The 14,853-nt window shown below is 37.3% G+C and overlaps 1 protein-coding gene across 1 annotated transcript in view; it reads right to left on the bottom strand.

The window, feature by feature from the left end:
- Window positions 1–2,894: 2,894 nt before the first annotated feature.
- ngfrb (nerve growth factor receptor b) overlaps window positions 2,895–14,853 on the bottom strand; it is a 38,238-nt gene continuing 26,279 nt past the window's right edge. The window contains exons 4-6 of the mRNA XM_004575440.5: window positions 11,989–12,214; window positions 9,383–9,543; window positions 2,895–7,506 (exon numbers count right to left, since the gene is read on the bottom strand). Of these exons, the coding sequence (XP_004575497.2) occupies window positions 7,163–7,506; window positions 9,383–9,543; window positions 11,989–12,214 (731 nt within the window). The 3' untranslated portion in view covers window positions 2,895–7,162. The remainder of the gene's footprint in view (window positions 7,507–9,382; window positions 9,544–11,988; window positions 12,215–14,853) is intronic.

The following is a 14,853-nucleotide window of genomic DNA, read 5'->3' on the forward strand; positions in this document are numbered from 1 at the left end:
AATTTATCTTTTTTTCTCTTCTCTATTTTCCATCTTACTGCCACTGAGATGTGGCATATGGTTCTTCAGCTATTACTATTTGTCATGCTTTTATTTATTTTCATTGCAAAGGTTTCAGAGGCTCACATTTCCAGCCTATCCTAAGGGAGTCCTGTTTCCACATTCTCAATTTTTTCCAGAAGTGATTTGTAGAGTAAATAAGCATGTTATTCTGAGAGCAGCCATATAGCTGTCATTAACATGCTATAAATTAGCCCAGTTACCAGTACAGCAAGGAGATATATAGCGTGGAAATCATTACTTTCTTACTGTTCCCTTATAATTGAATTATTAGTACTCTGTGTTTGCTAATTCTTGTAAGTCAGTTATAAGCATGTATTTTTGATTAATCTTTTTAACATATCCCCGAAGAAGGTATAGAAAACAGCTTTGTCATTTAGATTTTTTTTACCCAGGCATAATATAGATTTTTGTTTATTAAATGCTCAGAAACATATGACACAGACATTACTAAATATCACTGATCAACCTTAGTTTGGGAAGGCATTTCTCTTCTTGATCTTTTTCCTTCTATTTTTTTCTCAGCATCTGATTGTGTACTTGATGATATTAAACACAACATGCTTATCCCCTTTCACCACCACATGTCACATTTGTACACATGGTTCTCTTCACACATGGAGCATTCCTTGCTAACGACTCACTGGAGGTTAGCAGCAGTTAGACGGCAATGTGTTTTCCATTTGAACCACGGTTCACTTAGAAACTGATACTGGGTGATGTCTCAGAACCTGCCCATGCCCCTTGTGATCTGAATAAGAAGAAACAGATTAAACTTGAAGGAACAAATACAAAGATTAAAGACTATTACATTCAATGTTGATTGGATAGGAAATATCAGGGAGCAGGTTTGTCTTTTCTGATGTATGTAATATACATAGAATATAAGTAGTGCAGTTTTTTTTACATTTAAATTCTTTGTTATTTATTATATGTTATATTAGATACATCACTGCTGCTTTTCTATGACTCTCTCTGCATTCATGTTTGTAATGATTTCACAACACGCTTTGGTCTAAGAAGTGCCGCCTGATCAGTTTTGTATCATTTTGCTAAATTAACACAAGATTCTTTCCACTGAAGAAATAATCATTTAACATCAATAATCAATCAACATTCAATCAATGGCCTGGCTCCTAATGCCCATAGCATAACATTGGTCTCAGCATGTTTGACAGATGATGTGATATTCGTCAGATCACAAGGTGTTTATTTACTTTTCCATACTTTTCCCTTTCAAATATTCTGATATAAGTTAATCTTGGCTTCATCTGTCCTCCAGACCAATTAGTCCAGCTGAGTTGGTCAGGGCAATCATTCTTTTTAAGAATGTACCACGGTGTTGATTTGTCCATTCGTAAAGTTGACCTAACTCTGATTAAAGTTTTAATCTCTATCATAGGTTTATTTGGGGCTTTCAGCCTATTGATGGCCTCCTTCAATTTCACTGATATTTCTTCAGACCCTATAGTGAGAGTTCTAGTGGAAAGCAGTCAAGTTCAACACTTGCAATCGAGTCCAGATCTTTTATCAGATTAATTTGTCATGAAACAACAATGGCCTCATCTCATGAAACTGCTTATCAGTCTATTGTTCACTTACTTTTGTGTGTCTGAAAATTAGTTAAAGCTGAAAGTCTGTGCCTCAATTGCATATTGATTGTTTGATTTGAAATCCACTGTGATGGTGTATAGAGGCAAAACTATCAACTGTATCGTTGTCCAAATACTTTCAGAACTGATTTAATTCGTCACATATACTATGTATAGGATTATTCTTAACAACTCACAATTCTACCTCAAAAAATCCTGTGGCGTTGCAACATCTGTGCATCTCTACACATAACCAGGTGTTCAAACAGCTTTTCATACAGTGCAGAAATGATGCATATGCCCATGTATCATTGTGTATATAGTAACATGTCACTGTAGATTTAGCTGCATTTTTCATTTTGTTCTATTTATTATATCAGATAGCTATCACGCCTGTTCTGTTCTGTTCTGTTATAGTCTATAGAAATCTAATAGATGTTTTCCAACACATACAGTGCATGAATTCCAACAAAAACAATTCATTTTAACCATAAGCTACACTAATCTATCACAATATTTTCACACTTGTAACACTACCACTGAGTTAAGTCCATAGTGGCATAAAGTCAGTGAGAACCAGTGTGAACATGTGTCGTTTAATGCACCATTATTCTGTTGTATCACTCACCAGTAAGTCCAGTTGTGTTGACAGGCTGACGGTTTCTATTATGATAGTACCACGTTACCATTTCTGCACTGACCACACACAACCCTCATAATTCATGCTGTCAGTTTGATGAAGGAACTAGTGTAGACTTTGTTTGCCCCCTTTTTAGTCCCCTCTGAGCACTTATTGCTCACTGTGCTGAAACTGTTAAAGCCTCCAGCAATCAGTCTGTCTCATTTGGCTTGAGTTACATATCAGAAGGACGTGGCACTGGAGAAAAAATGCACAGGCCTTCTCCTTCGGACAAAATGCAAAACAATACATTGCTTTTCCAAGATCTAACCATTCTAAAATCGTTAAGATACATAAATATGAGCACTAAAGTCTAAAAAGTATTACCAAAAGCTTAAAGTACTATACTGTTTGCTCGTGCAAATTTAAAGACAGAGAAAAATAGAAAGTAGACTATGCCACTTAAAAGCATATTTATGAAATTATCAACCCATATGATTAAATAAATACAAAAAATAATAATTGTCCTATATATTCAGATAATTATTTATTTAATTGAGTACATCTAATTTCTAATGTGCATATTTGTGTTTGTGTGTTGTTGGATCAATACAGAAGATGAGTGCCTTTAAAAGCTTTATTATTGGTTTTACTGCTTGTCTGCAGTAGGTTTTTAGCAAATTCACATTAAGTACAGAGCAGTATATGTATTTGTATACAAGGAACAGTGATTTTCAGATGTGTACAGCTCAGTCCTGGTTCTGCTATGAGTCACTATGAGCTACATTACCAGGGATTTACCCTCAAAAGAAAGCCTTTTACGCACAACCCTCATTTCATGGTTACTTTTAGCCCTCAGAATCAACAAATATTATTCAGGGAAAAGCATCCATATTCAATTGTAGCTTCTGATAGAAGGACACACATACATTTTATTGTGTTTACCATCTTTTGGTACAATGAAGAAAGAGCTTTCAAGGAAGGTCATTCTATTGTGGTGGATATCATTGAGCAAAACTATTAAACTAAAATAATCCCCTTAAGCATCATAAAACCAAAGCAGAGAAGAGGCCCTACAGTTATTCAAGTGCTCTGGTTCCTGCAGTTTCCAAGAAGAAAAAGACTTAATTTACCAGATTAAAGTTTATATTGACAGTTTCGTGTGAAACATTTTGTTATTGGTCAGGAAAGCTTGTAAGGTTTTAGGCAAAGAGCTTTAACTCTCACATTAGCAAATGAGCTGGTGCAAATTTTTAAGACATTCAAGACAAATGAGGCTTAAATCACTCTATCAGCCTAGTTCCCCCCTTGAAAGATGTGCCTTTATGATATATAACCTATGCAGTGCAATAGTATATCACATATACACATGTAATAGTATTTATGAATATTGGTACAACTATCGGTTAGTGGTTAATATAACAGATTATTAACCGATTATATATAACTGATAATTACATATAATCGATTAATGACTTATTTAGGAAGAATGGTTTTTAATTAAATAATCCGTTAAATGTTTTAGGAAGGCAAAATACTCTCATCTTATTACAGCTAGCAGACAGCTGATTTAGCTTAGCAGGCAGCTAGCTTAGCTCACAAGTTTAATCAATAACAAAGAAAAGTACCGTAGATTACCATTAGCCATGTTTATTTTTCTAGACAGTATTTCAACTACATTTTGTTCAATTTGCAGAAAGGCCTAAAGTTAAACAAACAAACATGCAGCTTATGTAAAATTTAAAACCATCAATAGGAATGTGTAGACGCAGACGTGGACGTTTTCCCGCCACTGATGTTTTTTTTCCTTTTGTAGGTATGTGTACAACTATATTGTATATCATGTGACATTGTTTGACTTTGTATTTGTTGCATTTTAATGTGTTCACTGTATGTGGTGGATACTTTGGCTGCCAGTCTAAGAACCAGTGGCTTAGCATGAACTGGAACCGCTAGCTTGTTTTGCATTTCTCTCTTTCTATTTCCATTGAATTGAAAACACGAAAAGTTTGTTTTTAAATGTGTGATAGAAATTGAAGGAGCTTGGCTTGACTGGTCTAGTTCTGTCTAAAGATAATAGCTCAAGCGGTATGGTGCACAACCTCCTGCAACAATGAATCTAGTTATTTTTAGGTTTTCCCAGAGGCAATACTTGTTCCTGTCTTTGTAGCTTCATTTATTACATTCCATATAGTAACACCCATTGTATCGCTCATGGCATCTAATTCTTAGCAAGAAAGGGGATAAAAATGTTATATCATTGTTTCGTTTTAGTATTGTTTCTTTAGTGTCCCTAAAATCTAATCTTTTGAATGATATTGCAGCTTATTATTTTAATTATGCTTTAACCTAAGGGTTACTTGGCTGGGTGTCTAACTGGAGCATTAGAATCTGTTTAATCCTGAACTATATGAAATGTAGATTGAATTTAGTCTTTTTCTTTATGTTAGTAGAACTGAATAATTTGTTAACTGCCTTAATGAGGCGTGGCTGTTCTTTTGTTCCTTTTGTCAACAGCCCTAGAATTGTAATATAGTCCTGTTCACATACAAGTATTATACAGTGGCCACTTCCAGGCTTTAACTAAGATAAAATGTAGAAAAAGACAAATTATTTACAATTGAAATCAATAAAAAATAATATTTACAAGTTACAAAAAAATACAGTATAGCTAAAAGCAAAAATCACATTAGCCGCCTGGAAAGGCATTTGTGATGCAAAATGTAAATATATGATTACACATTTAAGTGCTACAATCTATAGGACAAAAACAGAAATATAATACCATGTACAGTTGTTATTTGAGAATTAAATACAACAACCCTTACAGAGTAATGAGAATACCTTCATTTAAAGTAACACTACAGCATGAAGCTCAGTATGCTAGCGATTAGTGACAATCTGTACTCAGTAGCAACTGAGGTTGGTGAGGACGAGGATTTTATGTAGCAAGCTAATTAATCCTTCAAAAATTCTCCAATGAAAAAAAAATCCAAAGAGTTGAAGCTTTAAATATCAACATAAACACAAAATTGAATATGTTTTGATAAATCCTAACCAAGCTGGCAGAACAAAACACAATGCAGAGAGCGCATAATGCACTGAAGAGATGAATGCATACAATTAAACAGTCTAATTAATGCAACTGCCGATTCCTGGGTTTCCCCTTTACATTTAAGTAATCCAAAACTTTTCCACTTGCCCTTGTCTGAATTCATCCCACATCCTTCAACTTGTGTCTCCACTGACTTGCCTTTTATCCGGAGGTCATTGTTCCCAAACAAAGAAGAAACTAGACACCCTCTTCTTTTTTTCTTTCTCTGTCTTATTAGTCTGTTTGAAGGATTGTCAGTTGCGAGAATCATTGCCCTGGATAAACACAGTCTCCTTTGTGTTTTTGTTAGTTGTAGGGTGCTATAACAAATCAAATAAATGTAATATCACAGTTAAATGAGACACCCTGAGAAATTAAGAGAAAAAATTGAAAATCCTGTCATTTTTCTTTTGCTTCCTAATCATTTACAGCAGTTTATTTACCGGATAACTGGCTGACAATGAGTTGCTACTTTGTGCATGCTGTTTACTGTTAATGTAGTATTTCATTATCTACAGCGCAAATTACAAATCATATAATTGTTAACATAATTAGGCACACAGATATCTAATATTGGCTACTATTAATGACAACAAACAGTATATGGTCCCTTTGTCACAATGTTCCATACCATATATGGCAGGATCTGATCATTTCTGTGTCCTGTACTATGAACAAGACTGTAAATGCATACATGAGCTAACTGTGTATGCGTTTGTGTGTGTATATGTACACTACATGCATGCAAACCTAGATACTGTATTTGGGTATCTATTTCAAGTATGTCTATATCTGGCGTGTGCATTTGCCTGCATATCTACATATTGTATACATGGTTGTTACTTATGTTTTGAATTCTAGGTCTTTCCCTTTTCTGGGTCAGCATGGAGTCTCTCTCTGAGTTTCTGTTAGGTAGACAGGTCTGAGCACACAGGCTGGAGTCACGTTGCCTCCATCAGTGACCTGGCCCCACAGTCAGCCCCAAAGTCCAGGCAGTTAGCACTTGCTGGGGGAAAAAAGGAGTCCAGAAGCCGATTAAGAGGAAGCTGACACTGAGATAAACGCTACTGCTCCATCTCTTAGATCTAATACAAATATTTAAAAGGACGGTAAAAGTTTTTTTTTCCTTCCTTTTTTTTTGGAAAGAGAACAAGTTCATTGAAATGTATCCAAACATCACTTCCTCAGGTTGTCACATTTGCAAAGATCCAGACATTCAGTGGTATGCAGGCCTCGTCCAGTAGGAGTAACAGGTTCAAGCCATTTGTCAACTTAAATTTAAACAGTGTACTTAAACATGGCATTAAAACAATATAACTTGTGAGTTAGTGTCTGAGGAAAATCTTTGGTAGCAGAGATGGGAAAGTACAACACAGACTTATGAAAGGGTAGCAATGGCTGGATGAAGATAATATTAAAGATGCAGAGGACCAAACTGGAGAAAGAATAAGAGTCAAGATTTAAAAAAAACCTTAACTTCAGGCAGGTAGATATCCAGTGGAGTAATTACAGACATTTGTTTTTTAAGCTTCTTTCTTTGCAAATTTGCTGTATATTTTGTGGATAAATGCAGATTTGGTTTCACATAGCGATATCTATCTGTCAGTGTTTGTCTGATTCCCTGTATTATCCCTTAATTTGACATGATTTTTCTGGATTCACAGCACTGGATCATCACTGTGATTGGTAGCTTCATAAGTGAATATAGCGTAGAGGAATAGGAGGCCACAGAGGAATATTTTAAGGTTCAGGTGTTAACATGTGAAATCACTGTTGAGCTTTAAAAATAAACAAAAATCACACTACAGAAGTGGCTGTTGTTTTAGCGGCACTTGGGCTGAGCACCAGGCTCTGAGCGACGTCTTCACGATTGATTTTGCGCAGCGCCGTGCACAGAGCTTCGATGCTGGCACAGTCCTTTCCCGCCCAGTCAGACAGGAGGGCACAGACCGGATGCTCTTCCTGCTGGAAGGTCGCGATCCGCTCCTCCTCGTATCCGAGAAGAGCCGCCAAGCTGCTCCAGTCGCTGTCGTGCATGTGGTCGCAGTCTTCTCCGTCCACAGCCCTAAACAGCAGCTTCTCCACTTTCTCTCTGGTGTGGAGGGGAAGAAGCAAACAAGGCTCTTCATCGATGTTGACGACTGCAAAAGGAAAAAAACAAACACAATTATGCATTTTTATTTAAGTTTAAGCACACAGATAACAGCATAATATCTTATTGAACAAAGAAAATATTTTATTCACTTGATGTGATCCACAGAGCGATGGCAGCTGTGCACAAATAACTACAGGACTGTGAGTCATCATTACTAATCGGATTACTTTCTAAATATAGTTTTTATGCAGACAGTACATTCTTTGTCAATATCAGTGTCAAACAACAAGCTCTGATTCACTTTTAATGGCTATTAAATGAAGAAAATGCTTCTTGTTCCCAACTTATTCACCTTGCTCTGACAGATCATGGTTTTAGGACTCATCACTTTGTCCTGTGCAATAATAACTCCGGCAGCAAGGGACTTCACTCTTTAATATTTATAAAAGCGGTCTGTATATTTCAGATGGCTTTTGCGGTTTAAGTAAATTCATTGCCCTACAATATCTCAGGAGTGCCTCATTAATAAAATTCCCAGAGCTTGCCAAACTAAAATTACTTATTTATGGTTTCATGCCTTTACTGGCAGCCAAACTGCAGTTTGTACAGCCAGACTGACATAGTGTATGGTGTTGAATAGGACAGAAAACATTATGATGACACTCTGACATCACTTCATTTTTTTACTATGAGTTTTTTGTGTAAAATTTCTTATGATTTTGAAAGTTTTGTGAGGCTTTGATGATTTTGATCTTTGAACTCCATATGATAATTAGTTCATCCTCATCCGTCAAATCCCTGATTGAAATAATTATTACTGCACAGGTCCAAGTGATGAGTCCCAAAACCGTGACATATAAGAGCAAGGTGAATAAGTTCAGAACAAGAAGCATTTTCTTCATTTAATCCCCATTAAAGAAGAATCTGACAAATCTGCACAGTCTGCATACAAACTATAGAAAGCAAAGGTTTGTTTCGAATTTAACCTTGTAATGCGACACGTATCATATTTGATACATTAGTTCTTGTGAGGTTCTGAGACCTCTACATCATCAATGTAGAAAAAAAATGCACAAAAAATGCAAGATTTAGTAATTATAATACATTTTTATTGTCGGAAGGTTCAATAAACAATCCAGTGTAAAAAAAAAAAAGAATTTTCTGTCAATTGTCTAATGGTTGTTTACAGGGTCAAAGAAATGTACTCAGAGATATTCCACTTATGAGAATGGGACTAACAGAGTTGATGCCTTCAGCTGTTCACCTCTATGTGATTTAAAAATAGATCACATGGTTTCCTTGGCTGATTTTTAATTAAGCTCTATTTATTTTTTATTTTCATTTAACCTTTATTTGTTCAGGTAATCTCACTGAGACTCAATGTCTCATTTACAAGAGAGACCTGCTTCTAAACTGAATATGCCTGTGCAGGCTATGGGTGCGCCTTACAAGAAGTGAACATTAACATTTTAAGTAACTGCTTTGCATGAACTACAAGAAAAGAATCCATCATTGGTCCCAATACTACAGATTACACTTTAAGATATCAAATCTACTTCTAATTGTGTTTTTCCAAATATAAACAGGTTTTTCAGGACCTGATCTGCTAAAACAACACTGAAGGTCTGAAGGCTTCATCACTGTTGTAATCCTCTCCTGCTGATTTGCTACAGTAAGTAAGTTTTCCTGAGAGAGGGGAGGGTGGGCCTCTTTTCGTAAGAAAAATAAGGTTGACACTGTTTAGGGTGCAGCCTACGGTTTATGTACTTGCCCTGAAACCCAAATTTCTGGTTTGCTGTCCATCAGACTTATCATATGTTTACACCCAGTTTAAGCACATTAGTTTGATAAATGAGGGCTATCGTGTTTCTCAGGGCTATGACAGCGGCCCCTGTGTCGTTATACTGTGGATGAGTTTTAACCTGTTTGTGCCTGATTCTGGCCCTGCTGCTCCTGCAGACTCTGGCTGTCCACAGAAATGCCACTGTCACTGTGTAGCTTCTCCCCCTCGGGTGACGGGGTCTGGTTCGGGTTGGGGGTGCAGTTGTTGGCTCCTTGCTTATTCTGCTTGCAGCTGTTCCACCTGTATGTGAACGAATCAGCACAGAGACTCATCATACCAGAACTCTTAACACACAAACCGGTTTCCCCTTTTTAAATTATGTTACGTACACAGCATATAATCAGTGAGCTGCAGCTGGATTATAACTGTATGGGTTCAGTATGAGTATCTTTCACGTACACTGTTAGAGCAGGCCTACTGTGTTGTTGTGTGTCTCCATAAGGCTGCAATATGGGTGTTTTTCTCATTTACCGGAATTTAGCTCCTTTATTTCTATTGTTATTCGTGTCTTCGCTGGACATAGTGTTTACCAGTCTCATTACCCTTTTAATAAAATCTTATTAATATTATTTTTTTAACCCAAACATTTTCAGCCATTTCTTGGAATGATACCATTTTCATGTAGCCATTTATTCTACAGTAAATATGAAAGTAAAACATAACAGATCTCATCATAGCACAGATGACTTCTGCACTAACCTCTCACAAGATTTTGAGGAAACTTGACCTTGAGGTCAAGGTCACTGAGATTCAAATTCATCTGAGATTTTCAGTAGATTCTGTAGGCTGAGGGGCAAAAAACTACAAACCCATATCAAATTCGATTCCACTTCATCTAACTGTGCACCTTTCAACTGCTTCTAGCATTAACGCTCCCGCTACTTTTAGATCTCTTCCTGGAAGTTGTGTCAAAACACTGACCGTTCAACATAAATTTTATGGTTGATGTCCAACAAAAGCAAAACAAAAATGCTGTTAGTGTGTTTGAGGCTCGCCCTGAAATAGAAGATAATCTAATCCAAGTGGCCACAGCTTCCAAGCACTAGGGATGGGTATCGTTTAGGTTTTATCCGATACCAGTACCAAACCGGTACTTTTGAAACAGTGCCGGTGCTTAAACGGTGCTCAAACCGGTGCTTAAAGAATGAAGAACACAAACATTGTCCAAAAACCTCTCATGTTTAGCTGTTTCCCACTTTCTTTTGCTGTGAAGTACAGCCAGACTTTTGACCGCTTCGCCTTGGGCGTTTTTAATCTGTAGCTCTGCTCTAAAAGAACGTACGTACCTGGGCCCGCCTGCTACGCTTGCAAAGGTAAAATGATTGGCTGGAATCCAAAGTGTATGACATTTCAGGAAAATAAAGCACCGAAATGTGCACTGCTTTTCGGTCTGGTTACTACCGTTTATGTCAGAACCGGTGCCATAATGGCACCGGATACCGGTACCCATCCCTACCAAGCACTGTTTTAAAGTAGATGAGGGCAAATTTAATCAGATATGATTTTTCCACATATTTCTGTAGCTCATACATAACTGCACACTCAGACTAATGCGTTTATTTTTCCTATCAGCTTTTATTCCCAGGTACAGTAAGGTTAGATTGTCACCGTAGCACACATATGTAGCGAACCAAAAAAAGGACCTGAATAGGTGCGTTCTACATTTCTGCACATATCAGATGATGACAATGCATATAAGTCCTCATTCGCCCCAAACCCAGTAGTGTAACTGAGGTGAATTGAGTGATGCTTTTCTCCTCAAGACTGAGAAGCTGTCTTTTATAACTCAGACTTATATTCCAAAAGGTAAAATTGTGAATGCTTTAAAGCATTTGAGAAAGACACATGACTTACAAATGCTGCTATCTTCTCTGTGCTAGTTTAAAATAGACTGAAGGAAAGTGAAAAACTGTTCTGTAATTCTTTAATTCTTTAATTCTTTTTGGAAAACATGGATGCCTCATCCTCCAGACTAAAGAGGAGAGGGACCATCAGTAGAAAAGTCTGATGGTAAGAGGGCGGCATTCATGCCTGTGGAACTGGCGACGTACATTCTGGAAAGGCACCATCTGTGCTGGAAGGCATATAAATACTTTAGAGCAGCGTATGCCCCCATCCAGATGGCGTCTTTTTCAGGGAAGGTCTTCCATATTTAAGAAACACAATGCTAAACAGCACACTGCATCTATTAAAACAGCATGACTTCATAGTAGAAGAGTCTGAGTGCTGAGCTGGCCTGCCTGCAGTCCAAGCCTTTCACCAACTGAAAACTTAGAGTCTCATGAAGGGAATAAAAATAATACAACAAAGATAACCCAGGACTGAGCAGATGGAATCTGTATCATACACGAATGGGACAAAATTCCTCTCTCATTTACGCATTTACAGACTGATTATAAAAGAAGAGGTGACACCTCTAATTTGAGATCAGAGTTGTAAATCATTGTATTCTGGGTTTGTTTGTTTTTATATTTTACCCAGTGTGCCATATTTTTGGGAATGAGGGTCATAAATGAGCATCAGGTTTTAGTTATGATTTAGGCTTTATGACATTGACAGATGCCAAAATTTGAAGTTTCTGAAACTCTGCTTTTTTCTTGTAGTTGCAGTGGGTCATCAGGTACCTTGAGATGGTATTTTGCTCAATATGTCTACTTTTCAGTGTGTTTCCTGCTTAGTCCTCACCTCTTGAAGATGATGAAGGCCACTAATCCAACAACAACAGCTGCCAGGATGGAGCAGTAGATGGGGATGAGTTTATCATTCAGACCCTTGTAGAACTGCTGCTGGGAATCACCACTAGTGGTGGTGGTGGTGCTGCTGTCTGTGGGGACCTCTGGTACGGGTTCATATGTTAAGTCATCACTGGTAGTGGGGGGGAAAGTAAATAGAGACCCTGTGGTGGACTGACCTGTAAAGGACAAATATGCACAGAGAGAAATTCTTGAGTTTTGTGAAGATAGAACAGCAACAGGAAATTAAAACATTCACAGTTTTGTTAAACATTTATTTTTGACCACTTGGATCATTTACCGTTAAAAAGGAGAAAGCTGGCAGTTTTAATACCCAGCAGGCCGTCCCTGTGCTGAACGTCAGTCCAGTATTTCCTTTCCTTTAGCTTTGTGATTGTGCTGTGGCTAGAGCTAATTACTTAAGAAATATCAAAAAATATATTTTATTTATGATTGAAATTCATCTAAACTTTTATTGCATGTCTTGCCATTACGGGAACAAAAATCTACTTCATAATATTATATACATATTATTATATAATTAATATCATAATCTACACATAATCTACACATTATCATGTGCAGTACTGACACAATATCAATGCTTCATTTCAAAAATTATAATGAAAAAATGCAGTTTTTCCCTCTTCTGTCCTTCTTTCAGTGTCATGGAATATTTTCATCACTTCCTCATGTCTTAGGTTTCTATTTCATATTTGTCACATTTGTCAGATCATCATACAAATTTTATATTGGATTTAATATTTGATTTTATATCTGACAAAGATAACCCAAGTAAATATAAAATGTATTTTTTTTAAATAATGATTTTATCTGTGATGACCAGAGCTTTTGGAAAGCTGGGTTAAGCCACAAACAGCACTGATTACTACCAGACCTGTTGATTCAATAAATCTAAACTCAAGATTAGTTAAGAAACAAAGTCATTGACATCTATCAGTCAGAAAGAGTTACGAAGACATTTCTAAGGCTTTGGGACTCCAGTGAACAACAGTGAGAGCCGTTATACACAAATGTAGAAAAGTTAAAAAACTGGTGAACCTTCCCAGGAGAGACCGGCCTACCAAGACGCATTCAGGAGGTCACAAATAAACCCTGAACAACAGAACTGCAGGCCTCACTTGCCTCAGTTAAGGTCAGAGTTCATGATTCAACAATAAGGGCAGGGATAGCTCAGTAGGTAGACTGGTGACCCCATGATTGGAAGGTCAGGGGTTCAAATCCACTGAACGGCTACCCCGAGGTACCCTTGAGCAAGGTATCGTCCCTACACACTGCTCCCAGTGTGCCTCCTTATTGGCTGCCGACTGCTTCACTGAATGAATGGGTCAAATGCAGAGAGAGTAATTTCCCCACGGGGATCAATAAAGTATACATTATTATTAAGAAAGAGGCAAAAATGGCATCCATGGGAGAGCTCCAAAGAGGAAACTACTGCTGACCAAAAAGGACACAAAAGCTTTTCTCACATTTGCCTAAAAACTATTTCAATGATCCCCAAACCTTTGGAAAAATATTCTGTGAATGAAAGAAAAGTTGAACATTTTAGAAGACTTGATCCCTGTTACATCTGGTATAAAACTAACATAGCATTTAATAAAAAGAACATCAGAGCAACAGTCAAACATGGTGGTGGTAGTCTGATGGACTGAGGCTACTTTTTTGCTTCAGGACCTGCATGACTTGCTCTAACGATGAATTCTGCTCTCTACCAAAACATCCTGGATGAGAATGTCCAGCCATCAGTTTATTCCCTGAAACTCAAGCTCACTCGGGTTATGCAGCAGCACAATGATCCAAGAAACATCAGCAGGTTTACCTCAGAGTAGCTCAAAAACAAAATGAAGGTTTTGGAGTGACGTGGTCAAAGTCTGGCCTAGTCCGTGTGCTTTCAGTCATTTGTTGTCAGGTCGTCTGCTCATCCATGTCTCATCTCCAGGTACCCATGTCAGTTCACTATGGTTAAGGTTTTTCATGTTTTGTTATTAGTTCACCCAGTTTAGGTTATTGTTTAGTTTTCACCGATGCCCGATTATTTTTACCCTCGTTGCTAGCCTCAATAAACGGCTTGTTTTGTTTATCCACACTACGTTTTGGTCTGCGTTTGAGTCCTCCTCTGCAACACATACGGTCTGCCCCAGCCAGACCGTGACAGCAATTACTTATTTAAATGTGTACTAATACGAAACTACCCCATTTATAGACTGAGAGCTGTTACACAAGGTCTTCTGAGCATTGTGTAACAGTAATTGTAAATTATATCTCAGTAGAAGGACTGGTAAACACATCTGCGGTCTGCTAACACAAGATAGGGCACTTCTTATTTCCAAAAATAGAAATACAACTTTCTGCTTCCTCTATAAAAACTGAGAGGAAATGCAGAGTGAGATTTAAACTCTGAGTTTGTCAAGCAGCAACGCATGACACAAACTCACCTATTCATTCTTGAAATTAAATTATTGATTTAAACAGATTTAACTGTGCTGCAGCTCGGGTCAGTGCACTTTTGCTCAAATCGGAAACGCTAAAAGTGACCTCACAACATAAATGAATTTCAAGAATTAACTTCATTTCTAATGAAATCAAATCAAAGGATTTTGTTATTTGGAAAAGAAAAACAGCAGCAAACACATCCAGACCAAGGTTGTTTTTTCATAAATAGTAGCAGTTTGTTTGATACTCCACGGACTAGGACATTCCCAGCACAGCAATGTGACCGGAAAATGGTTTGCAAAGTTTAAATATAGCTACAGATACAAGTGGTAACTTGGCAGATCACATATTTCTGTGTTACTTT

The sequence above is a fragment of the Maylandia zebra genome, linkage group LG8 (genome assembly GCF_041146795.1).
Source record: "Maylandia zebra isolate NMK-2024a linkage group LG8, Mzebra_GT3a, whole genome shotgun sequence".
NCBI classification, from domain to species: Eukaryota; Metazoa; Chordata; class Actinopteri; order Cichliformes; family Cichlidae; genus Maylandia; species Maylandia zebra.